This window comes from Microcaecilia unicolor, chromosome 7 (genome assembly GCF_901765095.1).
Source record: "Microcaecilia unicolor chromosome 7, aMicUni1.1, whole genome shotgun sequence".
Lineage (NCBI taxonomy): Eukaryota > Metazoa > Chordata > Amphibia > Gymnophiona > Siphonopidae > Microcaecilia > Microcaecilia unicolor.
In genome coordinates, this window is record NC_044037.1 from 305,569,537 (window position 1) to 305,596,233 (window position 26,697).

The window sequence follows — 26,697 nt, forward strand, 5'->3', positions numbered from 1 at the left end:
TGCTTCCTCCTGAACCCTATCAGTGAGTATTACAAGCTTGCCACCTGCAGTGCAGTACAAGAAAGGAGAAAACCACAGCTAAAGGGCAGACATTGCATCAACTCACGTAGAAACTTACACCACCACAAATATACAAATATATACACTGAGTGATGCAACAACAGAGTGACACACAGAGGAAGACAAACACAGGCAGAGTGTGGCAGGATCTGACTCACCTTCCCTGTTCCCTTCATGTGGTAGCAACCTCCTCCTTGTACACTAATCTAATTTCTCCTTTAATGACGGGGAATTCTGGCTCATTAAACTGGTGATTCACTGTTCAGTCTTTTCAGCGGTTTGTTCGGACATTAGTCTGCAGCATCAGATACTCTCCTACCCCAATATATGTCAAAGAGCAGCCATTCAGACTATGGGAAAAATTCTACTTTTCCTGTTCCGTTTCTTTCCTTCTAAGGTGTCCAGGTCTCTCCTATCCCACGGCCTTTCAATGCATCAGCCATAAACCTTCTAATTGTTATAATTATAGGAAAATGCCTGATGTTACCAGCAGGGTGTGCTAGAGCAACTTATTCAGCAGAGAGATGTGCTCTAGGAAAGTTACGGTTACTAGGTTAACAGTTTCAGCTGAATAAACTCAGGCACTGGGTGACAGATGGAATTCCCAATTCCTAGTCCTCAAATCCACCCACAAAATGAAAAGATTATCATCCACTTATCAACCCTGTTCACCTGCCCCTCTGTCCTCAGCAGATCTCAGAGTCATCTATTACCCCCACACTTTTCTTCTCTGCTCCCTCTCCTTCCTATAGCTCTGAATTACCCCATCTCCTAAGCAGCGTCCACATCTCTGTTTCCTTTCTCTCAACAGTTCCTATTACCCCTCCTTTCATCTCAAAATTGAAACATGCGTGGGATAAACACTAAGGAATCCTGTTTAGAAGGAATGGATCCACGGAATCTTAGCAGAGAATGGGTAGCAACGCCAGTAATTGGGACGCAAAACCAGTGCTGAGCAGACTACTATGGTTTACGCCCTGATCGTAACTGAATAGATAGGGATGGACTGGAGTGTACATTTTAAGGGGCTTCAACGTTAGCTTCAGAACTTAGTAAAAGAACAGTGCTGGACAGACTTCTACAGTCTGTGCCCTGAGAAAAGCAGGGACAAATCAAACTCGGGTATTAAGTATCACATACCAAAATGAGTTTATTTTGTTGGGCAGACTGGGTGGACCATACAGGTCTTTATCTGCCCTCATTTACTATGTTGGCCCTTTGGACTTTACACTATAAGATATCCATATCCCAGCTCTTCAGGCGGATGGGGGAAAGGAGTCTCACAGAAACAAATAGTATTCTCATATAGATGGAAACACTCAGGACGCTCCTCTGTGCCTGCAGATTCAACAGAACTCATGTTGTAGCCCAATAACTGAACAGTATAAATAGATCAGAAAGCCAAGGATGTGTCCTTTCTAGAGACAGGTTATCATGGAAAAAAATGGCGTATTTAAATAATAGCAGCAGATACTGATCGCTAAAAACACTAGAACTTTCTGCACAAGTTTCAGGGACCAGAAAAAGTTAAGTAAAACACAACCTACTGTTAGGACCAGAAGATTTAAAACATTTATTTATTATATTTGTATCCCGCACTTTCCCACTAAAAGCAGGCTCAATGCGGCTTACATAGTAATAGGTAACACAGAATTTTGTTATGTAAAGTAGGAAATTAAGTATAACATAATAGAAGGATGGATGGGTAGTAAATGGATGGGTAGATAGGTAGAGACAGGTGATAGAGAGAGAAGGGTAAGGTGGGAGATAGATTCTGGGTCAATGTCGTTTTCTCTTCAGTATATGTAAGGTAGATGGGTTCATGAGATTAATCTGGGTCTTTTGGGTAGGCTTGTTTGAATAGATGGGTTTTTAGTGCTTTTCTGAATGGTAGGTGGTCATGGATTGCTCGGATAGGTCTAGGGAGAGCGTTCCATAGACGGCTGCCCAGTGCTGTTGCACTATTCAAACAAATTCAATGTTTCTCTTTCTTCTATTTTTACAGGTTATTTTTTCTCTATTTTAAAAAGGCTTTAAGACCAGTGTTCAAAATACACAACACAAAGAAAGAAAAGATTGAGACATTCTGGGAGGGGGAGGATGCTGTTTTAGAGTTTTTAATTTGTCAATTTGTATTTATCTTTTCATTACTTTTTATTCTTTAATTTATTTAGGGCTGTATTTTGATTAAAATTTGTAATTGCGCGGACAAATGAATGGCGTTCGGTATGGAAGTTTTTTTGTTGATGCTACAAATAATGTTTAAAATGAGAGCAGTCTATGTGAGTGTACGGCAATGTAATGTGGACCTTTACTGGGCTGGGTGGAGAGGGGGGAGAGGAGGGTGGGATAGGGAGGGTTCAGGGAGGGGAGGGATGTTTAATATGAAAACTAATTAAAAATATTTATAAGGGAAACATAAGGATGTAAAAGTGTATTAGCGAACTGTACTAAATGGAATTACAATGGTTTGGGTTCAGATGTGACAATGTTGCGACAGTTTGTTAAATACTGTCTGTTGTTAAGCGTGAATTTTAAATAAAGACTTCTTACAAATAAAAACACAATTTGTAATTGCGTCATTAAAGGTATGTTATTTATTTATTCCTCTCCCCCCACCCCTAACTGCAGTTCCTTGTAACTCTGTGCAATGGAAGGATAAGTGACTTGCCCAGAGTCCCAAAGAGCTGCAGTGGGAAAAACTACTACTAATAATCATTTCTATAGTGCTACTAGACTTAGACGTGAACATGAAGAAACAGTCCCTGCTCGACACAGCTTACAATCTAATTAGGACAAACAAGACAGATAAGGGAGTTAAATAAGGTGGAAATGATAAAACATGGGTACTGTACAAGTGAATAGGAGGAGTTAAAAGCAGCATCACAAAGGTGGGCTTTTAGCCTAGATTTGAAGACGGCCAGAGATGGAGCTTGACGTACCAGCTCAGGAAGTCTATTCCAGGCATATGGTGCAGCAAGATAAAAGGAACGGAGTCTGGAGTTAGCAGTGGAGGAGAAGGGTGCAGATAAGAGAGATTTACCCAGTGAACGGAGTTCCCGGGGAGAAGTGTAGGGAGAGATAAGAGTGGAGAGGTACTGAGGAGCTGCAGAGTGAATGCACTTGTAAGTCAATAAGAGGAGATGGATAGGGAACTACTGAAGTGACTTGAGGAGAGGGCTAATATGAGCATAGCGACACTGGCGTAATAAAAGTCATGCAGCAGAATTTTGAACAGATTGAAGGGGAGAGAGATGGCTTAGAGGCTTATTTTCAAAGCACTTAGCCTCCCAAAGTTCCATAGAAACATATGGAACTTAGCCTCCCAAAGTGCTTTGAAAATATGCCTCTTAGTGGGAGACCTGCCAGAAGCAAGTTGCAATAGAATAAGCGAGAGGTGATAAGAGTGTGGATAAGGGTTCTGGTAATGTGTTCAGAAAGGAAAGGACAAATTTTGGTGATATTATAGAGAAAGAAACAACAGGTTTTAGAAGTCTGTTAAATATGTGCAGAGAAAGAGAGAGGAGTCAAAGATGACCCCAAGGTTACGAGCTGTTGAGATAGGGAGGATGAAAGTGTTATCCACAGAGACAGAGAATGGGGGAAGAGGAGAGCTTGGTTTAAGGGGAAAGTTAAGAAGCTCAGTCTTGGTCATGTTTTGTTTCAGATGGCAGTGAGACATCCAGGCAGCAATGTCAAACAGGCAAGCTGATACTTTGGCCTAGATTCCTGCTGAAATTTCTGGTGTGATGCAGTACATCTGGGAGTCATCAGCATAAAATTGATACTGAAAACCATGAGATGAGAGCAGAAGTATAGATGGAGAAAAGAAGAGGTCCCAGGACAGATCCCTGAGGCACACCAATTGATAGAGGGATAGAAGTGGGGGAGGATCCATCAGAGTATACACTAAATGTACGATGGGAGAGATAAGAGGAAAACCAGGAAAGAACAGAGCCCTGAAATCCAAGTGAGGACAGCGTATCAAGGAGAAGGTGGCGATTAACAGTGTCAAAAGGAGCATATAAATCGAGAAGGATGATGATAGAATAGAGACCTTTGGATCTGGCTAGGAACAGGTCATTGGAGACTTTAGCAAGCGCTGTTTCAGTTGAATGAAGAGGGTGAAAGCCAGATTGAAGTGGATCAAGAATAGCTTTAGATGAAAGAAAGTCAAGAAAGCAGCCATGAACAGCACATTCAAGTATCTTCTATAGGAAAGGGAGGAGGGAGATGAGGCGATAGTTGGAAGGACGGGTAGGGTGCTTACAGAGTTTAGAATTAAAAAAAAAAAAAGATAAACAACCATAGTCTGCCATAAGAAAATAAGAGTAGCCATACTGGGTCAGACCAATGGCCCATCTAGCCCAGGCTCCTGCTTCTAACAGTGGCCCATCCATGTCACAAGTACCTGGCAGAAACCCAATTAGTAGCAACTTTCCATGCTACCAATCCCAGGGCAAGCCGTGACTTCCCCCATGTTCATCTCAATAACAGACTATTGTCTTTTCCTTCAGTAACTTGTCCAAACCTTTTTTTTAAACCAAGATAAACTAACCACTGTTACCACATCTTCCGGCAGTGAGTTCCAGAGCTTAACTATTGAGTGAAAACATTTTTCCTCCTATTTGTTTTAAAAGTATTTCCATGTTATTTTATACAGTGTCCCCTGATATTTGCACTTTTTGAAAGAGTGAAAAATCGATTCACTTCTACCGGTTCTACAACACTCAGGATTCTATAGTCCTCAATCATAACCTCCTTTCAGCTGTCTCTCTTCCAAGCTGAGGAGACCTAACCTCTTTAGCCTTTCTTCATATGAGAGGAGTTCCACCTCCTTCATCATTCTGGTCGCTCTTCTTTGAACCTTTTCTAATTCCGCTATATCTTTTTGAGATACTTGCTCCACTGAGAAAGATGGCCATTTAACCCTACTCTCTGTTTTCTGTCTAATAAACAATTCCTAATCCACACCAGAACATTGCCTCCCATGACTTTTTAATTTTCTCAGGAGTTTCTCATGAGGAACTTTATCAAAAGCTTTCTGAAAATCTAGACACACTACATCAACCAGCTCACCATTATCCACATGTTTATTCATGCCTTCAAAGAAATGAAGCAAATTGAAGGCAAGACTTCCCTCGGCTGAACCCATGCTGACTCTGTCCCATTAAACCATGTTTGTCTATTGGGCTCATTTTCGAAAGAGAAGGCCACCCATCTTTCGACACAAATCGCAAGATGGGCGTCTTTCTCCCAGGGTCGCCCAAATAGGCATAATCGAAAGCCGATTTTGGGCGTCCTCAACTGCTTTCCGTCACAGGGATGACCAAAGTTCACGGGGGCGTGTCAGAAGCATAGCGAAGGCGGGACTGGGGCGTGCTTAACCCATGGGCTTCCTCGGCCGATAATGGAAAAAAGAAGGGCGTCCCTGATGAGCACTTGGCTGACTTTACTTGGTCCATTTTTTCTTGCGACCAAGCCTCAAAAAGGTGCCCGAACTTACCAGATGACCACCGGAGGGAATCGGGGATGACCTCCCCTTACTCCCCCACTAACCTCCTCCCACCCTAAAAAAAAAAAAAAACCTTTAAAAATATTTTTTGCCAGCCTCAAATGTCATACCCAGCTCCCTGACAGCAGTATGCAGGTCCCTGGAGCAGTTTTAGTAGGTGCAGTGCACTTCAGGCAGGCGGACCCAGGCCCATCCCCCCTTACCTGTTACATTTGTGCTGGTAAATGGGAGCCCTTCAAAACCCACCACAAACCCACTGTACCCACATGTAGGTGGCCCCCCTTCACCCCTTAGGGCTATGGTAGTGTTGTACAGTTGTGGGGAGTGGGGGGCTCAGCACACAAGGTAAGGGAGCTATGCACCTGGGAGCAATTTCTGAAGTCCACTGCAATGCCACCTAGGGTGCCTGGTTGGTGGACGGAGGAGTAGTGACTATGTACTCTCAAACTCTTCCTCTATATGATTTCCAGACTTATAGATGCCCTGACATTAAAACTGAGATCCAACCCCCCCCCCCCCCCCCGTCAGATTTTCCTCTCTTGTATCACCCTCCTCCCCCTCCCACTTTCTGCTAATTCACTCCAACAGCTTCTAAACTTACTTACAGATCACCGTATTAAAACAAAGGCTCCCCTTATACTGGGTGATTTTAATTTACAACTTGGCAGATTATCTGCACCACACACATTAGAACTGATTACAGCTTTTTCTGACGTGGATTTAACGCAACACGTTTCCTCACCTACACACCTTAGATCTTGTACTTTCATCCTCTACAGCAAAATATCAACCATACTCATTGTCTGTTACTTCCCTGCCGTGGACTGACCACTCTCTGATTACCTTCTCTTTTGCCCCACAGTTTCATTCTGCCCTGCAACCAGTCCAATTAATCAGAAACAAGAGAGATCTTAGTAAATTGACCCCTGTTGCAATTTTAGGAATATCATCCTTAGATGTAGCCTCCTTCTCTCACCTCCCAATCTACTACATTTCTTTGAAGAGGTGAACAAACATGTGAATAAAGGTGAGCCGGCTGATATTGTGTATCTGGATTTTCAGAAGGCGTTTGACAAAGTACCTCATGAAAGACTCCAGAGGAAATTGGAAGGTCATGGGATAGGAGGTACTGTTCTATTGTGGATTAAAAACTGGTTAAAAGATAGAAAACAGAGAGTAGGGTTAAATGGTCAGTATTCTCAATGGAGAAGGGTAGTTAGTGGGGTTCCCCAGGGGTCTGTGCTGGGACCTCTGCTTTTTAACATATTTATAAATGATCTAGAGATGGGAGTAACTAGTGAGGTAATTATATTTGCTGATGACACAAAGTTATTCAAAGTCGTTAAATCGCTGGAGGATTGTGAAAAATTACAAGAGGACCTTACGAGACTGGGACACTGGGCGTCTAAATGGCAGATGATGTTTAATGTGAGCAAATGCAAAGTGATGCATGAGGGAAAGAGGAACCCGAATTATAGCTACGTCATGCAAGGTTCCACGTTAGGAGTCACGGACCAAGAAAGGGATCTAGGTGTCGTCGTTGATGATACGTTGAAACCTTCTGCTCAATGTGCTGCTGCGGCTAAGAAAGCAAATAGAATGTTAGGTATTATTAGGAAAGGAATGGAAAACAAAAATGAATATGTTATAATGCCTTTGTATCATACCATGGTGCGACCGCACCTCGAATATTGTGTTCAATTCTGGTCGCCGTATCTCAAAAAAGATATAGTGGAATTAGAAAAGGTACAGAGAAGGGCGACAAAAATGATAAAGGAGATGGGACGACTTCCCTATGAGGAAAGGCTAAAGCGGCTACTTCTTCGTGGTAAATTCATGGAACAACCTCCTAGTGGAAGTGGTGGAGACAAAAGCAGTATCTGAATTCAAGAGAGCTTGGGACAATTACATAGGATCTCTAGGGGAGTAATAGGGAGAGCAGATGACATGAATGGGCAGATTGGATAGGCTAAATGGTCTTTATCTGCCTACATTTTTCTATGTTTCTATGAATGTAACTCACCTTGAGCTACTACTACTAATAATCATTTCTATAGCACTACTAGATATAAGCTGTGCTGTACATATTATATGCACATAAGAATATAAGCGTTTGCCATACTGGGCCAGACCAAAGGTCCATCAAGCCTAGTATCCTGTTTCCAACCGTGGCCAACCCAGGTCACAAGTAGTTGGCAAGATCCCAAAACAGTGCTCATCCGAGAAATAAGCACTGGATTTTCCCCAAGGCCATGTTAATAATGGCTTATGGACTTTTCTTTTAGGAAGTTATCCAAATCTTTTTTAAACCCTGCTAACTGTTTTTACTACATTCTCTGGCAACAAGTTCCAGATTTTGATTACATGTTGAGTGAAGAAATATTTTCTTCAATTTGTTTAAAAATTACTACTTTGTAGCTTCATTGCATGCCCCCTAGTCCTAGTATTTTTGGAAAGAGTAAACAAGAAATTCACGTCTACCCGTTCCACTCCACTCGTTATTTTATAGACCTCTATCATATCTCCCCTCAGCCATCTTTTCTCCAAGTTGAAGAGCCCTAGCCACGTTAGCATTTTCTCATAGGGAAGTTTTCCTATCCCCTTTATCATTTTTGTCCCCCTTCTCTGTACCTTTTCTAATTCCACTATATCTTTTTTGAGATGCGGTGACCAGAACTGCAGTCGCACCATGGAGCGATATACAGGCATTATAAAATCCTATTCCTTTCCTAATAATACCTAACATTCTATTTGCTTTCTTAGTCGCTGCTACACACTGTGCAGAGAGTTTTAACTTATCATCAATGATGACACCTAGATCCCTTTCCTGATCTGTGACTCCTAATGGGGAACCTTGCATCACGTAGCTATAGTTCGGGTTCCTCTTTCCCACATGCATCACTTTGCACTTGCTGAGATTAAAGATCATACGCAGGTACTTCCTCTGTCTTAGTGGGCTCAATCTAAGGTATGTTTTTTTTTCTTTGTACCTAGGACAATTGAAGGTTTAGTGACTTGCCAGGGTCTCAAGGCGATGCAGAGGGAATCACACCCAGTTCTGCAGGATCTCAACCCACTGCACTATTAGGCTTCTCCTCTACAGGCTACTACTACTTAACATTTCTAGAGCGCTACTAGGGTTACGCAGCGCTGTACAAATTAACAATTAAGGACGGTCCCTGCTCGGAAGAGCTCACAATCTAATGGCTACTACTGAAAAAGTGTGAGCTAGATCCAAAATCCCTTCCCATCTGCTTTGCAAGGTGAAGCAACACCACCAGAAAAGTCTGCTCCTTCATGTTCAAGCCCTGAAAAGTAGGATAGCATGGTGTGACCCCAAAAGCCCTATGACATCAAATAGACGTTGTGACGCTTCCATGCCTGTATCAACCCGGTCCAGCACTGCTGCTGCTCCTTATCTTCCTAAGCAGTACTGCTAATTAGCAAGATATATCCTCCTGCCTCAGCACTGGCTGACCTCTGCACTCGGAATGTCCTGTTTGGGAGACACTTAAGAGGATGGGATATGAGGCGTGGCAGAGACCTGCTGGCCGAATGTGAAACAGGAAAATATTTGTGCTGAACATCCTTCCACATTTTCTATAAGTAAGCTGAGCTTTATCTCAGCACCTTCTTTTAGTAAACTCAGATTTGCAAACTTGGCTGGAGTGGTTGTGCTGCTTTTATTATTTATGTCCATAAGAAGGGGCAGAGGCCACTTATTTCTGGAAATCCCTGCACCTAAAATTTATTTTTAACATTTCTGGCTCTGATCAAACTCATCTTTCTCAGAACAGCATAGTTCCAAAAGAAATTAATCTTTTTGCCCCTGATCAGGAAACAGCGGAGCAACTTCCCAACTTCTAGGAGTAGAAAGCCAAGAAAGAAGGGGATGAGATTCTAATCCCTCTCAAAACCTCCTACTGCTTCATCCCTATTTAAGAATAAAGAATTCAAAATAAAGGATTATTTGAGACTAAAGCATTCCAGGTTGTATCACAGCCAAAGGTTACCATAAAGCGGATAAAAAAATACAGCCAATATCGTCCTGCTTACAAGTAAGAAAAGCATACAGTAAGAAGCAGCAATGAACCTGGTTTTAAGAGCATGCTCCTTAAGATAAGCACAGTATGGCAAGACTGGTTCATCCTAATGGGCTGCCCTTACAACAGTACTTCTCAATCTTGTCTTGGAGGTACACCTAAGACAGTCAGGTTTTCAGGATTATCGCAATGAATATGCATAACCTAGATTTGCATATATTGAAGATTCACTGAATGCAAATCCTTGACTTCAGTGTCAGATCCCAAACCCTCCTAAAACCAGGTAATTTTGTGCAAAAATTTTCATATTAGGCCTCAAACATAACCTAATAAATGACGCAAAAAAAGATAAACCTGTTCATTCTGTCTGCCTAGCTACTGTTGCCTACACTGCTAAAGATGTATCCCAGCTGTTACAACACGAACACTCGTAAGATCTTTCCTTATCCATTCAGTATTTTCCTCTTCATCCTTTGTACTCTACCATCCTGTGTAGATGAGCATATAAGATGCTCACTTACAGTGGTTCCTACTTCTCTTTCTAATTAAAGATTCCTTGGAATCTTTAAACTTGCTTTGCAGTATAATAGGGCTAAGCGATGCATATTAGGAAGACTAACCCAAATTATAGGTACATGATGCTAGATTTCACATTAGGAGTTACCACCAAGGAAAAAGATCTAGGTTTTACTGTGGGCAATACAATACCTGAAATCTGTTCAGTCTGCAGTGGCAGCCAAAAATGCAAACAGAATGCAAATAGAAAGTTAGGTATTATTAGGAAAAGAATGGAAAACAAAAATGAGGATGTTATAATGCCTTTGTATCGCTCCATGGTGCGACCGCACCTCGAATATTGTGTGCAATTCTGGTCACCGCATCTCAAAAAAGATATAGTGGAATTAGAAAAGGTACAGAGAAGGGCGACGAAAATGTTAAAGGGGATGGGACGACTTACCTATGAGGAAAGGCTAAAGCAGCTAGGGCTCTTCAGCTTGGAGAAAAGACGGCTGAGGGGAGATATGATAGAGGTCTATAAAATAAAGAGTGGAGTGGAAAGGGTAGGCATGAAGCATCTGTTTACTCTTTCCAAAAATACTAGGACTAGGGGGCATGCAATGAAGCTACTAAGTAGTACATTTAAAATGAATCGGAGAAAATACTTCTTCACTCAACGTGTAATTAAACTCTGGAATTCGTTGCCAGAGAAAGTAGTAAAAGCAGTTAGATTAGTGGGATTTAAAAAAGGTTTGCATAGCTTCCTAAAAGAAAAGTCCAAAAGCCATATTAAAATTGACTTGGGGATCTTGCCAGGTTCTTGTAACCTGCATTGGCCACTGTTGGAAACAGGATGCTGGGCTTGATAGACCTTCGGTCTGTCCTAGTATGGCAATACTTATGTTCTTATGTTAATGTAAGGAATTATTAGGAAAGGAATACAGGCGTGGATGCTGTTCAAAAACACCATCCTGGAAGCCCAGGCCAAATATATTCCACGTATTAAAAAAGGAGGACGGAAGACCAAACGACAGCCGGCGTGGTTAAATAGTGAGGTGAAGAAAGCTATTAGAGCTAAAAGAAAATCCTTCAGAAAATGGAAGAAGGAACCGACTGAAAATAATAAGAAGAGGCATAAGGAATGTCAAATCAAATGCAAAGCGCTGATAAGGAAAACTAAGAGGGACTTTGAAAAAAAGATTGCGTTGGAGGCAAAAACACATAGTAAAAATGTTTTTAGGTATATTAAAAGCAGGAAGCAGGCAAAAGAATCAGTTGGACCGCTAGATGACCGAGGAGTAAAAGGGGCGATCAGGGAAGACAAAGCCATAGCAGAGAGATTAAATTAATTCTTTGCTTCAGTCTTCACCGAGGAAGATTTGGGTGGGATACCTGTGCCGGAAATGGTACTCGAAGCTGATGAGTCAGAGTAACTTAATGAATTCTCTGTAAACCTGGAGGATTTAATGGGGCAGTTCTACAAACTGAAGAGTAGAAAATCTCCTGGACTGGATGGTATTCATCCCAGAGTACTGATAGAACTGAAAAATGAGCTTGCGGAGCTATTGTTAGAAATATGTAATTTATCCTTAAAATCGAGCATGGTACCGGAAGATTGGAGGGTGGCCAATGTAACGCCAATTTTTAAAAAAGGATCCAGAGGATATCCGGGAAATTATAGACCGGTGAGTCTGACGTCGAAGTTGGGCAAAATGGTAGAGACTATTAATAAGAACAAAATTACAGAGCATATTCAAAAGCATGGATTAATGAGACAAAGTAAACATGGATTTAGTGAAGGGAAATCTTGCCTCACCAATCTACTACATTTATTTGAAGGGGTGAACAAACATGTGAATAAAGGTGAGCCGGTTGATATTGTGCATCTGGATTTTCAGAAGACATTTAACAAAGTACCTCATGAAAGACTCCAGAGGAAACTGGAGAGTCATGGAATAGGAGGTAGTGTTCTATTGTGGATTAAAAACTGGTTAAAAGATAGAAAACAGAGAGTAAGGTTAAATGGTCAGTATTCTCACTGGAGAAGGGTAAGGGAAAGGGAAATGGGACTTGATATACTGCCTTCTGAGGTTTTTTTGCAACTACATTCACAGCGGTTTACATATATTCAGGTACTTATTTTGTACCAGGGGCAATGGAGGGTTAAGTGACTTGCCCAGAGTCACAAGGAGCTGCAGTGGGAATTGAACTCAGTTCCCCAGGATCAAAGTCCACTGCACTAACCACTAGGCTACTCCTCCACTCCAGTTAGTGGGGTTTAGTCTGTTCGGAGGTTATGTGAGGTTCAAGAAAAGAAGTTACTCACCTGTAGCAAACATTTTCCGAGGACAGCAGGTCAAGTATTCTCACATCTGGGTGACATCATCCAATAGAGCCCAGTGCATCCTAGGGTGTTTGGCTGCCAACAGAGGAAGAACTGCTGTAGCTGTGTCCAACTTAACGGCCCCCCCCCCCTCCAACTTCCAGGTCTGAAACATAGCCCAGATGAATTCTAAATGGAAACCCATCACCCACAAGACTTTTGTCACCAGCAGTCAAAGGACCCAGGAGGGGGGACTCCAGAGACAAGCGCAGTGGCAGATCAGAAAGCCAGGCCACTTCCAAATTGGCAGCAGTTTCCACCAAACTGGAACCACTGCTGAAGTGCCTACCTCAGCCAGCCCTACCATCAAGGCAGACTCAGCCAATGCATTCCCTGCTGCAGCGTCCAGCGCAGATGCCATAGATGACTTTGGCTCCCCCCCCCCCCCCCCCAGAGTCTACATTGTGCTCTCAGCACTCCCTCCCCCCCATGCCCACATTCATGACATGCCATTCTTGCTGAGCCTGGGGTCTGACAGCTTCAACATCCATGGTGAAAAATAGGAGATAACCACCAGAGAAGATAAGCCAGGACACCTCTCCACACAGCTCAAGGCTCCTAACAGCACTCAGATTTATTTATTTATTTATTTATTTATTTATTTATTTATTTATTTATTTATTTTAAATAGCAGCTAGTTGCTGTGAGCTGTTTAAGGACACTCAAGACCCCTGCAGAACACAGCAGTCAAGGCACACTTCAGTTCTCTCAAAACTTGGAGGACAGAAGCAATGAACAAACCACCACCACCCCGGGGACCCCCCCCCACCCCCTTGGACTACCAGATCAGCTCAGTCTGCACATTCACCTTCTGCTGGAAGACTGAGAAATACTGGATGGCTGGAAGTGCACAAGGTTTTTATATAATTCTCAGTCAGATGTTCTCAGTCTTCGTCTACTGGTAAGTGTACATAACCCAAGCATCTTGATCGTTCTGGAGGGTTGCTAAGGAATATAAAAATGTGTCAAACATTTAATAGAAAAAAACAAAACAAAAGTACGTGTTCCACCACCTCCCCCTTTTTTCCCACCTTTTAGGCTATCTTCAGTCAGTCGTCTGTCCATCTCTTTTGCAAGATGGCCCACGCCCCCCAAATCCCATTTTTGAAGCTTTGATTTTTTTTTTTGTTTACATAAAGAAGTACTTCATTCCTATCCTTCCTAAACAAATTACTACAAATGATCCTTTTATTGTTCCATGTACAGTCCCCATCACCAACATATCCAAAACCTTCAACTCAACTTCTGAGCCATGCATTCCTTCAGGGTCACCGAGAGACATAGCCATGCCCGGAGCAGGACCACCCGCCTTCCCCTTACTGGTTCTGACTCCCTCAGTCTGTCGTCACCTGTGTGCCGAGACCCAGATTACTGCATTAATGCGAAAACCCAGGTTATCGCGTTAATGCAATCATCTAGGTCCTGGCAAACAGGAGTAGGAGAGAAAAAGCCCAGAATCAAGCAGGTAGGCAGGCAGGCAGGAAGAAGCTTGCTGGCGCTGGACCCCCGCCCCCCTCCCCAAGAGGCCGGGCCTGGGGAATTTTTCCCCCCCTCCCCTTCTTTGGCAGCCTTGCATTCCTCCTCCTTTATTATTTATTTATCAATGTATTTATACCCCACATTATCCCCTCAAACATGCAGGCTCAATGTGGCTTACAAAACCAGAGAGAGAGAGAGTTCTCTGGGTGATATCAGAGACAAATTAGAAATGAAGAGCAAAAATGCAAGAAAGAAAAGACACTTTACATAGAACGGTACAAAAGAATGGGTCCAACCAGAATCCACATTTGCATGCTTGCAGGGGTTATAGTCTTAACATAGGTCTTGTAGAAAATATTTGTGCAAACAGATGCGTTTTTAGTGCCTTGCGAAAGACAAGGTAGTCACTCAGACTGGTTATGGCTCTGGGAAGTGCATTCCAGTTTTGCGCACTGATGAATGGAAAGCTTGACGCCTGAATAGAGCCATGCTTACATCCTTTCCAGTTTGGGTAATGCAAGGTGAGATATAATCGCGATTTTGGGTCAGCATTTCTGGCAGGCAAGTCGATCATGGTCAGCATGTAATTTGCTACAACCCCATTGATGATTTTGTGTACCATGGTGCAAACCTTGAATACAATTCGCTCCTTGATTGGAAGCCAGTGAAGTTTAGCAAAGAAGGCTTTGCGCTATCGAACCGGGCTTTATTGAAGATAAGTCTTGCCGCTGTATTTTGGGCAGTCTGTAATTTCCTCAAAACAAAGTCTTTACACCCTGCTAACGTACCATTGCAGTAGTCTGTATGACAAAGCACTAATGATTGTATCATATTTCTAAAGAGATGCCTCGCGAAGAGGTGGCGTACCCGCTTCAGCTTCCACATCATGATGAACATCTTCCGTGTTTGCGCCATTGCTTGTCTTTCAAATGTTAAAAAACGGTCAAAGATAACACCCAAAATCTTCAAATGATCAGAGATAGGAAGGATGAGATTGTTAACAACAATAGAAGTTAGATGAATTAACTTGCGCTGGGAAGACAGAACAAGGCAGTGTGTTTTTTCTGTATTAAGCTTTAGTTGAAAAGCGTTTGCCCAAGAGTCCATAACATGCAGAACGTGTTCGATGGATTTACTAATCTCGGATACTTTAGATTAGAATGGTATATATACTACAACATCGTCAGCATAGATATACGAATTGAGTCCCAAATCAGCTAATGTGATTGCCAGTGGGGCCATCATAAGGTTGAAAAGGATAGGCGACAGAGGGGAACCCTGAGGCACACCACAGTCTGCACTCCATGCTGATAAGAATTGCGTATGCACTTTGACTTTGTACGATCGAAGTGTGAGAAAGCCCCTCAACCACTTGAGTACATTACCTCCTACTCCCAATTTGACCATATCAAACGTGCTTGACATGTCAAATTGGAGGAGTATGTTCTTGCTGGTAGCAAGTTCCTTCCTTAGTTTGGTAAGTAGAGTGAGCAGTGCTTTTTCAGTGCTGTGACCTGCACGGAAACCTGACTGAGAAGTTGCAAGCAGATTGAAATTTAGTATGTAATCCTGAGCTGGCTTGTGACCACACTTTCCATCAACTTGACTAAAAGTGGAACGGATGCCACTGGTCTATAATTGGTGACATCAGCAACCTTCTTCTTGCAGTCTTTCGGTATAGGAGTTAAAACAATGTTTCCAAAATCATATGGAAACAAACCACACTGAAGCATATATGATTGAGATAGGATGTAAGGTGATCGAGAAAGCAGGATGGTGCTGAATTCATAAGATAACTCGGACATGGGTCTAGACAACAATGCTTCTTGGAGAATCTTTTCAGCGCCCTAGAAACTGCGTCATTGGTGACTGGTGCAAAGTCTGTTCAGAATCTGTCTGCTGGAAATTCATCCGCAGGGGGCTCAAAAACAGCTAGGAAATCTTCGAAATCAGAGGTGGCAGGCGGCAACAACATGCGAAGTTTAGTAATTTTCTCTTGAAAGTACTTTGCAAGCTCATCAGCAGACGGATGGTCAATGGTTGAAGAGAAAACCAAGTTCGTGTTTATGAGCTTATTTAAGAGTTGATATAATACCTTCGAGTCATAATTATCTGTTCCCACTTTGTCAGAATAGTACCGACGCTTAGCTTGCCTGATAGCGTACTTGTATTTTCTCTGCACTTTCTTCCATGCAAGGAATGTGTCCCCGGTCTTCGTTTTCACCCAAGCCCTTTCAAGCCTTCTTGCTTGTTTTTTTAATCTGTTTCTGCTCATCAGTGAACCAAGAGGAGGAGGTACGCGCACGCGAAGCCTTAATTTTGAGTAGTGCTATGACGTCTAGCACACGTGTACAGTTCGTAGTCCACTCCGCTAGGAAGCTCTCTGAGTCAGGCTGAATCGACCAATCCGTATTATAGATGGACCTCCAGAATTGCACCGCATCTATACGACCTCTTGTGGAGACGGGATTACAGGATTATTTTCTATGAACATGTTATAGCTAAGAAAACACTATGGTCTTTGCCAGCTGTCTAAGCACCTCCCCCTGAGTTTGTGAACTCTGTACTATATGGACTTCCTTATCAGCCCAAGGAGATAATGGCATCAGCTTCAGATGCCTGCTTTTCTCCCAAGATGCTCAGTATCTGCTTTGTATTCCTGCTGGCTAGTAGACTTCTCAGGCATTTCTTCCTATGGGAATGCCTTGTTGCATAAGAATCTGAAGATATTAGGTGTCCATTTGGATCTTTGCTTTCAATGGAAAATTATGTCAATGCCTTAGTTTAAAAAAAAAAGGGGGGAGGGGGTTGGAAGATATCTAATTTTTTGAAATTACCTCATTTTCATCAGGATCAATTCAAAATCTTAATTCAAGCCTTCATCTTAATACAACTTGATTATTGTTAACAGCTTATATACAAAAGTTAAATTACAAAAATTCTTCAAAATACTGTAGCCAGGTAACTATGTAACATGAATAAATTTGATAAAGTTTCTCTGTTACGTAAGTTGCACTGGTTGCCTGTCGAAAGTGGAGTTGTATTTAAATTAAGTTGCTTAATGTTTAAAATATTTCAAGGTCCTTAAGTTGCTTAGTATTTAAAATAGTTCAAGGTCAGGCTCCTTTTCTTCTTAGTTGATCAATATCTCTCTCATCCTAAATGAAGTCATTATAACAGAGAAAGAATTTATTACATTTCCCTAGCATGAAAATATAAAAGTGTTCTCTCATACTTTTAGTATCAAGCAGGTTGAATTTGTAATGCCTTACCACTTAACCTTAGATCTGAAAATGATTACATGACATTTCGAAGGAAGCTGAAAAGTTATCTAAGAAATATTTTTTTGTTTGAGATCATTTTGTCTATTTTATCGTGATTGTATATCCTAGAAATATCTGGTTAATTTTGCTGTAATCCACATAAGACCATAACTGGTAATTTGTGGAGTAAGTTATTTGTTTGTCTTATGTATGTATAATTTTTCAAACGTGGATGGGTGGAATTTATATGTAAAAAACATTCCTGGCAACATAAAATTACATGAACAAGAAACAAAACAACAGAGAAGAAATCCTATACAGTCAACAGCACAAAATGCTGGGGACAAGACAGCAGAAAGCACAGTGACAGCACCTACAATGTGTATGAAAGTTTATATCAAGCCTTTAATAAACCTGAAACCAGAGCACTGGTTATACCAACAGTCTGTAGAACTGCCCTTGCCCTAGTGCCTGCTACTAAATGAGTGATGTTAGTCAATGTTGGCCAGCAAGCACACTAAGGTGTTTGTTTTAATAGTGTTATTTGGGTTTTAGCCATGCATAAACTGGCATGTAACATGGGCTTCTGTTAAGATGTGTTGTTTTACTATTAACTTGTGTTATTTTAGCAAAGGTCCCCTTTTATGCAATAAGACCTAGTTACTAATAACTGAGGTTAACAGTAAAATAACAGGTCTTAACAGTAACCCACATTGATAACTTCCCCCCTTAATTAAAGGAAAAAAAGAAATATCTCTGGAAATCAAAATCATTGCTATAGGTAATAAAAGTGAGCCAAGTATAGGACAATCAAGCCATTGTGACATCACTGATGGAGGTTGGCTTTTAGACTGGTGGAATGAGGCATTATAACATCACAATATCAGCTCTGGTTAAATCACTGCTATAGTGACCCAAGTACAGGGCAATCGAGCTATTGTGACATCACTGATGGGGTTGGCTCTCAGGCATTGGTGGAATGAGGCATCATGATATCACAATATCAGCTCTGGTTAAATCACTGATATATGTAATAAAAGTGACCCAAGTACAGAGCAAACAAGCTATTGTGACATCACTGATGAGGTTGGCTATCGGGCATTGGTGGAATGAGACATTATGACATCACAATATTAGCTCTCGTTAAATCACTGCTATAGTGACCCAAGTACAGGGCAATCGAGCTATTGTGACATCACTGATGGGGTTGGCTCTCAGGCATTGGTGGAATGAGACATTATGACATCACAATACCAGCTCCGGTTAAATCACTGCTATAGTGACCCCCAAGTACAGGGCAATGTGACATCACTGATGAGGTTGGCTCTCAGGCATTGGTGGAATGAGACATTATGACATCACAATATCAGCTCTGGTTACTAAAGACAAACTTCACACTAGTTGCTAATAACTGGGATTAACAATAAAATGGCATCTTAACAGTAGCCCACACTGACAACTTGCCCCCTAAATCCCAGTTTTTACATACATAGGATATACATGTCTAAAACTGAAAAATGTGCATCTGGCAAGCCAGCGTGGTCTAGGCATGTGTTGGGCAGGCCTAGGACAGATCTAAAAAGTAAATGTGTATTCCCCCCCATTCAAAGGGAATATTCATATCTATGTAAAAAGATAAATGCCAAGATTTTCACCTGCTACCCAAGACATTTAGGTTTCAAAAAAGTACTCCACTGGGAGGATTAAGAGAGGTCACCCTTTTAATCTCTCCCCCCCCCCCCCCCCCCCCCCCCCAAAAAAAAAAAATGAAGCTGGCAAGGGATTATTGTGCTTAATGAATAGCAAATGTTTATTTTCTAGCACAAACACTTAGGTTGCTATTCCACAACAATGACTCATTTTGATATTTTAAACATTTATTTTCTACAACGGATGCTTCTGCCACACCCAACCAGCACATAATCGTCCATTTCTCATGTATTTTAGAACAGCCTCTACGTCAGCAGATACACTTCTAAAAAACGAGCAGAACTCGAGACCTCCAGACCTGGACACCTCAATTCTGATTTGTACCTCATTTCTAAAATGCTGCTCTAAGGGGTCCTTCTACTAAGGTGCGCTAAATGTCACGCAGCCTGTTATATATCTACTAGCCGTTAAGCCCGTTAAAACAGGCGAGATTTGTGTTTTGCAAAATGTAAAAATTCTCACCTCCATCCATCCATGTCCAGCAAACCTCCTATATCCCCTGGCCTCCCACCGTCCACCGATCCTCCTCGCTCCCCTGCCCTCCCCCCATATCCAGCAACCCTCCTCTTTCCCTTGGCCTCCTCCACCCCCGCTCTTTCCCCTGCCCTCCCCCCATGTACAGCAACACTCCTCTCTGCCCCGCTCTCTCCCCATGTCCAGCAAACCTCCTCTCTCCCCCCTGCCCTCCCCCCATGTTCAGCTACCCTCCACGCCGCCGCTCCCTCCCCCCTCCATCCCGGGCCCCCTGCACTGACATGAGAGCGCCTCTCACCTCCGTGTGAAAGCGCTGCAGGCAGCAGCAGATCGCTCTGCTGCTGCCTGCACTGCTTCCACACAGAGGTGAGAGGCACTGTCATTTCAGTGCAGGGGGCCCAATACGGAGGGGGGCGGGAGCGGCGGTGGCGACGACGACGTCGGGGATAGGGGGAGTGGAGGTTGGTGCACCGACAATGTTGCTTCGTCTCCAGGCTCCAGCGGCAGCGTCTGTTTCCCTCTCTGTTCTGCCCTCTGACGTCATCACGTCTTGATGCGAGGGCGGGACAGAGAGGGAAGTCTCTACTGCGCATTTGCGGGTGAGTCGGTCACTTGTCATTTATATGTTTGATGGGCTACATGGAACGTAATGCACCTCAGCACAAGAACCCCTAAATGATTACACTGTTACTTGAGTGTGATGGAGGCAGAAAGAAGGCACAGCCTGAGGATTTCTGTTCCTTACTCAATTTAGCATGAAGACTTCCAGCAGTGACTAGGAGACAAACATTTTAAACCTGAGTCGCATCAGCAGGATGCAACAAAGCATAAGTGGGTTAAATGCTTTTGGTTCACATGCACTTTTTGAAGGAGACAGCAGCTTCTACCTGGTCAGTTATTATTCACTTTAAACCCAGCACCACTAAAGCAATGTCAGAAGTGCTATGGGCACACCATGACCACAAAATACTGGTAAGATCAAGCTTACATCACAGCACAGAAGGGGTTAAAGAAATGTTTCACTTACCTTGCACAGAAACCTCTCCAGAAAGCATTTCTCATCAAACATTTCGGTCTCTAGGCGGCCTGTGAAAGGGAGGAGGTAGAAAGGTTAAGAAGACAAGACACCCTACTGTACGATGCAAGCACTACCAGAACTCAGAATGGTCAGTGGTCCTTCTCAAAAAGAAAATGGGACAAAGATCTGAAGATAGGCAAGTGCGATATTTAAATACCTCCGTGGTATATACAGGTTGGTAGATCTTAAGAGCCTAGAAGTACTTAGTACTCCCAATCCTGCAAGTCAAATATTGAAAGGGAATGTCCCCGTGGCTTTCCCTAAGTCCATCTTATTAATAATGGTTTATGGACTTCTCAGGCAGAAACTTGTTTAAATCTGTTTTTAAACCCAGCTCCGCTAACTGCTTTTACCATCAATGAATTCCAGAGATTAGCTCTATGTTGACTGAAAAACAAATTCTCATAATTGTTTTCAATGTACTACTTAGGAACTTCGAATCATGTCCCCTAGTCTTTGTATTTTTGAAAGAGTGAGTAATCAGCTTGATTTAACCATTTTACTCTACTCATTATTTTTCAGACCTCTCTCATATCTCCCCTCAGTTGTCTTCTTCAAGCTGAAGAGTCCTAGCCTTTCATCATAGGGAAGCTTTGCATCCTCTATCATATTGGTCACCCTTCTCAGTATCTTTTATTACATTCTGTGGCAACGAATTCCATGGAGCGATACAAAGGCATTACAACATCCTCATTTTTGTTTTCCATTCCTTTCCTAATACCTAACATTCTATTTGCTTTCTTAGCTGCAGCACCACACTGAGCAGAAGGTTTCAACGTATCATCAACGACGCCGCCTAGATCCCTTTCTTGGTCTGTGACTCCTAACGTGGAACCTTGCATGACGTAGCTATAGTTCGGGTCCCTCTTTCCAACATGCATCAGTTTGCACTTCCTCACATTAAACGTCATCTGCCATTTCGACGCCCAGTGTCCCAGCTTCGTAAGGTCCTCTTGTAAGTTTTCACAATCCTCTTGCGATTTAACAACTTTGAGTAACTTTGTGTCGTCAGCAAATTTAATTACCTTACTAGTTACTAATGCTGGTTTTCTTTGAATTCTGAAGTTTACACCATGGAGAACTGTCACCATCATGTTTTTTTTGGAGAATACGACATGCTCTGCTGCAACACTGGAGTGATTTCAGGACACAGATAAGTTTTGCTGATTTTTTTTTTTTTAATTTGAATTGCTGTTTACAGTTTGAGTTATTTTGTGGAACTTTTTTAGATTCTGGCTAGCTCTAATGTTTGTGCCCATTTTCTTTTTGGGGAGTGGGGGGGGGGGGAACAATGGGTGTTCTCCCCTTAAGTGTAATATTAAAGCCAGGGAGTTTTTTTCCACTGAAACCTGTGATAATACTGGGACTCCACTAAGGATAGTAAATGTGATATATACTCACATCCTAAGTACATAAGTACATAAGTAGTGCCATACTGGGAAAGACCAAAGGTCCATCTAGCCCAGCATCCTGTCACCGACAGTGGCCAATCCAGGTCAAGGGCACCTGGCACGCTCCCCAAACGTAAAAACATTCCAGACAAGTTATACCTAAAAATGCGGAATTTTTCCAAGTCCATTTAATAGCGGTCTATGGACTTGTCCTTTAGGAATCTATCTAACCCCTTTTTAAACTCCGTCAAGCTAACCGCCCGTACCACGTTCTCCGGCAACGAATTCCAGAGTCTAATTACACGTTGGGTGAAGAAACATTTTCTCCGATTCGTTTTAAATTTACCACACTGTAGCTTCAACTCATGCCCTCTAGTCCTAGTATTTTTGGATAGCGTGAACAGTCGCTTCACATCCACCCGATCCATTCCACTCATTATTTTATACGCTTCTATCATATCTCCCCTCAGCCGTCTCTTCTCCAAGCTGAAAAGCCCTAGCCTTCTCAGCCTCTCTTCATAGGAAAGTCGTCCCATCCCCACTATCATTTTCGTCGCCCTTCGCTGTACCTTTTCCAATTCTACTATATCTTTTTTGAGATACGGAGACCAGTACTGAACACAATACTCCAGGTGCGGTCGCACCATGGAGCGATACAACGGCATTATAACATCCGCACACCTGGACTCCATACCCTTCCTAATAACACCCAACATTCTATTCGCTTTCCTAGCCGCAGCAGCACACTGAGCAGAAGGTTTCAGCGCATCATCGACGACGACACCCAGATCCCTTTCTTGATCCGTAACTCCTAACGCGGAACCTTGCAAGACGTAGCTATAATTCGGGTTCCTCTTACCCACATGCATCACTTTGCACTTGTCAACATTGAACTTCATCTGCCACTTGCACGCCCATTCTCCCAGTCTCGCAAGGTCCTCCTGTAATCGTTCACATTCCTCCTGCGACTTGACGACCTTGAATAATTTTGTGTCATCGGCGAATTTAATTACCTCACTAGTTATTCCCATCTCTAGGTCATTTATAAATACATTAAAAAGCAACGGACCCAGCACAGACCCCTGCGGGACCCCACTAACTACCCTCCTCCACTGAGAATACTGGCCACGCAATCCTACTCTCTGCTTCCTATCTTTCAACCAGTTCTTAATCCATAATAATACTCTACCTCCGATTCCATGACTCTGCAATTTCTTCAGGAGTCTTTCGTGCGGCACTTTGTCAAACGCCTTCTGAAAATCCAGATATACAATATCAACCGGCTCCCCATTGTCCACATGTTTGCTTACCCCCTCAAAAAAATGCATTAGATTGGTGAGGCAAGACTTCCCTTCAGGTTTCTTTTTTTTACAATGTTGTTATATATAGTGGTGGAAGGTCACTAGCAGTTAGCTTTAAGTAAACATTTTCACCATTCTTGGATTGATTTTGTCAGTGTTTACTACCCTGTTTGTATATTTCTGACATATGAAACAAAACCAGGAAAGAGCTTAACAACCATATATTAAGCTGCTACTGAAAACAGGTATGAATTAAATCTAAATCAGTATCGCAGATAAGGCAAAATCATAGGTAGAGAACAAATTCACTGTCAAGGATTAGTTTAAGCCTCTAAACTGTATGACATGTATGCAGGAGGGCTTTTTCAAGAGTCCATCTCCAGAACGAATAACAGAGGAGTGGAGTGGAGGAGTAGCCTAGTGGTTAGTGCAGTGGACTTTGATCCTGGGGAACTGTATTGGGCAATCAAGCCATTGTGACATCACTGATGAGGTTGGCTCTTATTGGTGGAATGAGTGGAGGAGTGGCCTAGTGGTTAGTGCAGTGGACTTTGATCATTCGATTCCCTCTGCAGCTCCTTGTGACTCTGGGCAAATCACTTAACCCTTCATTGCCCCTGGTACAAAATAAGTACCTGTATATATGTAAACCACTTTGAATGTAGTTGCAAAAACCTCAGATAGGCGGTATATCAAGTCCCATTTCCCCCTTTCATTCATTAATACTGGTCTACAGACCCATGGTTTCAGACCTGAAAGCACACAAGGGGGTAACGCTAGGACACCGAGCCTTACTTCTGCTCAGCATAGCTCCACTCTCCCTGTAGTCTTGAATTTCCAAGTCCTTTTGCAGCAAGAGTGCACCCAGTTCCTGTGACTGACGCTCCAAGGCCAAGCACATCTTCATCAGAGGCTGCAGGAGATGGCGGGAAACCTGAAAAATATCCCAAGGCCTCGATTTATGACGTGTCACTGCAGAAAGAGAGGACTGAAAAACCTACAAACCATGCACAATGACTGGACTATTCATGTTAGACCCAGGAAGTGAACTTCCAACTTCTGTAACTGTAATACATGTGTGCATCAGAACAGCTCTCTCTTTCTCTCTGTGCATACACCTGTCCCCTTCTGCCAGGGAGTACAGGAGAAATCCCCAGAAATGCCAAGGTTTCATACTCTCCAATCTACAGCCTCTGAGCAGAAAAGAGGTCAGTCACTGTAAAAAGACTACTGGAAGAATTTAAGGTCAAAAGAACGAAGAGTTGCCCAACTGCATCAACCAAGGGTCTATCTGGTCCCAGTACCTGTTTCCAACACTGGCCAGTCCAGTTCACAAGTACCTGGCAGAGTCCCAAAAGTAGCAGCATTCCCTGCTATCTACCCCCAGGGATAAGCAGTGGCTTTGCCTAGGACTAATTCCATCTTAAGTAGAGGAGTGTGGTAGCCGTGTTAGTCCACTCTTAAGGTTATCAATAGAAATCAAACAAAATAAAACATGGAAAAGAAAATAAGATGATACCTTTTTTATTGGACATAACTTAATACATTTCTTGATCAGCTTTCGAAGGTTGCCCTTCTTCGTCAGATCGGAAATAAGCAAATGTGCTAGCTGACAGTGTATATAAGTGAAAACATTCAAGCATTACTATGACAGTCTGACAGGGTGGGAGGATGGGGGTGGGTAGGAGGTATGCATGGGGACATCAAAGCATATCATTGATATTCTAACAGGATGGGTGTAGATAGGTGAGGGGAGGGTGATCAACAGAGACATACAGCTTTATGGTTTATAATGGGCTAGGAACCCCAGATCCTTGTTAAGTCCTTTCTGTTGGGTGTTAAAATATTCAATCATTCTGACTTCAAAGGTCTTACGTTCTTGTATGGCTTTCCCTGGGACTAACTTGACTCTTTATGAACTTTCCCTCAAGGAATCTGTCTAACCCTTTTTTAAACCCAGCTATATTAACTGCTTTTACTATTTGTTTCAGCAATGAGTTTCAGAGCTTAACTATGCATTGAGGAAAACATATTTCCATCTATTTATTTTAAATGTACAACTGTGTAACTTGAGTGTTCCCTAGTCTCTGTACGTTTTGAAAGAGTGAGCAATTTGTGTTTACCCGTTCCACTGTATTCAGGATTTTATAGACCTATCATCTCCCCTCAGCCATCTATGATTGCAAAGTTTCAGAAAGATCACTGGGTGCATGACCCCCCCCCCCCCCCCCCCCCCCCGGATGAAGACTATCACTGAAATTTGCAGAACAGGTATATTGCGATGGGATATAAAACAGAAGGACAATACCTATGAAGTTGCCAAGAAGAAAGCTCAAAATGCCTGGTTGTCACTGAGCTGGAAGCTCAAACACATCCCCCCCCCCCCCCCCCCTCAAAAAAAAAATATATTTGTAGTGAGCAAGAACAGTGGGAATACATTAAAGGATAAATATTCAGCAATGCACTTAAAGAACATGCCTACTTTTCAGCCTGCATAAACCAATGAGATCTTCAAACACAAAATTCCTGCAGAGTCTAGGTCTAAAGATCTGATTATTAGGCAAATTCAAAGCACACATACCTTAAAATGACGCACGCTAGCAAAATTAAAATGCACACATATAGTTTTCAAGGACAAAAAAAATAAAAAAAGCACATTGTAAAAGCAGGTGAATACTTTTGGCTGGCTGAAAATGCACTTAGAAAGACTCTGTGATTCTAGCTGTGTAACCATCGATTTCACCCACAGAGATTAAACCAAGCCTTTGAAAATTTACCCTAGATTGGGCCCAAGCACATGACTCAGAGCTCATCAGGGTCTCTTCTTTCTTGCGCACAGGGGGACAAAGCGCTCCATTCTGGGTCAAAAGGCAGTTACCACTGAGATCCGGACCCCATCCTGCTCCCAAAAGTAAAAAGCACAGCAGAAAATCTCTTGCTTTCTATCATACCGACAGCTGGGTGACAGCACCCTCTGGTGTGTACTGAGAAACCAATATTTGAGCTTATAAAGACTTCTATATCAATTAATTCTACCTCAGTCAGTGCCCTTAGGCAGCGATGATCTGGCAACCCATACATATGCAGGGAGGCACTTCCAAACAAGTCTTTGCTTACTATACAGCCCTTTAAGATTTACATTTGGGCTTGAGAGACACTTTGGGGCTGTTATAGTTGGCTGATTGGGATTCGAGTTTGTATGACTACTCACGTTACTGTAAACTGTACTGAGCTCATGGCAGAGATGGTTAATAAGACTGCCGTTTTACCTTAAAGTGTACACATCAGGGGCTGCGAAGTACAGATGGTGGAAACTTTCTATATAGAAAGGCAAAAGATGGCAGGTTTGTAAACATAACTACACTGCTGTTCTCTAGAAAAGCACTGATGGGACGATGATCAGAAGCAAACGCAGGCGCTAGAGACTGTTAGCGCCATACTAGCGCCTGCGTTTGCTACCGCCCCATGATCAGAGCCTCCGAGCGTGTGAAACAACACGCTC

At 42.6% G+C, this 26,697-nt stretch overlaps 1 protein-coding gene across 3 annotated transcripts in view; it reads right to left on the bottom strand.

Annotated features, from left to right (window-relative positions):
- Positions 1-26,697, bottom strand: part of NHEJ1 (non-homologous end joining factor 1) — a 298,233-nt gene that overhangs the window by 248,052 nt on the left and 23,484 nt on the right. For all 3 annotated transcript variants that reach the window (XM_030210317.1, XM_030210315.1, XM_030210316.1), the window contains exons 4-5: positions 23,991-24,129; positions 20,453-20,511 (exon numbers count right to left, since the gene is read on the bottom strand). In XM_030210317.1, the coding sequence (XP_030066177.1) occupies positions 20,453-20,511; positions 23,991-24,129 (198 nt within the window). The remainder of the gene's footprint in view (positions 1-20,452; positions 20,512-23,990; positions 24,130-26,697) is intronic.